The following is an 857-nucleotide window of genomic DNA, read 5'->3' as shown; positions in this document are numbered from 1 at the left end:
TGAGAAAATGTCCTCTAGAAAGGCAGAAGAACAGTCCGATACCGGTATCATATATATCTATATATAGATATATCTATATATAGATATAGATATATCTATGATACCAGGATCTATATATAGATATAGATATATCTATGATACCAGGATGGGACTCCAGCTTTAGAACGGAGCCGCTACGACCTGCGAAAGATCGACTGCTTTAAAGAAATGAGTGGCGTTAAAATGAGTTTGTGTTTTTATCACGTTAACTTTGACAGCTCTGATAACAAAGTGAATTAAGATATCAGCTTTCACGAAGTGAACAGAGAATCAAACGTTTAATGTCCTTCCTTTAGACACAGAGACATCATCAGTGAGTGATGAGCTACCCATCTCCACACAACACCCGTCTGCATGCGCTGCGTATCCTGGACATGTTGAGGCCGTAGAGGAGCGGGGTGAAGAGAGGCTGGCAGCTCAGGAAGTATAACGACAGAAAGATCCTCATCATGTTGGGAACGCCGCTCATATCAAACCGGCTCTGTAAGATCTGGAAACAACCTCCGAAGGAGAAGTTGAGCAGAGAGGCCAGGTGAGGTGTGCAGGTACTGACAGCTTTCTGTCTGGTCTGCTTACAGCCAGAGAAACACACCATCAGGATCTTTATATAGGTGTAGAGGATCAACAGCAGAGGGATGATGATGGAGACGACGGTGTAGATGAGGCCGTAGATGTTATTAACGCTGGTGTCAGAACAGGCCAGTTTAACGATGGAGTAGTTCCCACAGTAGACTTTGTTAATGACGTTCCCACACAGCTGGAGAGGAACGCTCAGAGATATCAACACAGCGATCGCTACAACAGGAAACAACCAGGTG

The 857-nt window shown here is 44.3% G+C and overlaps 1 protein-coding gene across 1 annotated transcript in view; it reads right to left on the bottom strand.

The window, feature by feature from the left end:
• Positions 1 to 364: 364 nt before the first annotated feature.
• The window catches only part of LOC119491017 (olfactory receptor 11A1-like), a 933-nt gene continuing 440 nt past the window's right edge, over positions 365 to 857 (bottom strand). Inside the window, exon 1 of the mRNA XM_037774581.1 lies at positions 365 to 857. This exon is cut by the window's right edge and continues 440 nt beyond it. Coding sequence (XP_037630509.1) covers positions 365 to 857 — 493 coding nt within the window.

Source organism: Sebastes umbrosus, chromosome 7 (genome assembly GCF_015220745.1).
Source record: "Sebastes umbrosus isolate fSebUmb1 chromosome 7, fSebUmb1.pri, whole genome shotgun sequence".
In the NCBI taxonomy this organism is placed as follows: domain Eukaryota; kingdom Metazoa; phylum Chordata; class Actinopteri; order Perciformes; family Sebastidae; genus Sebastes; species Sebastes umbrosus.
Note: the sequence above shows the minus strand (reverse complement) of the source record. Positions and strands in the feature narration are given on the sequence as shown.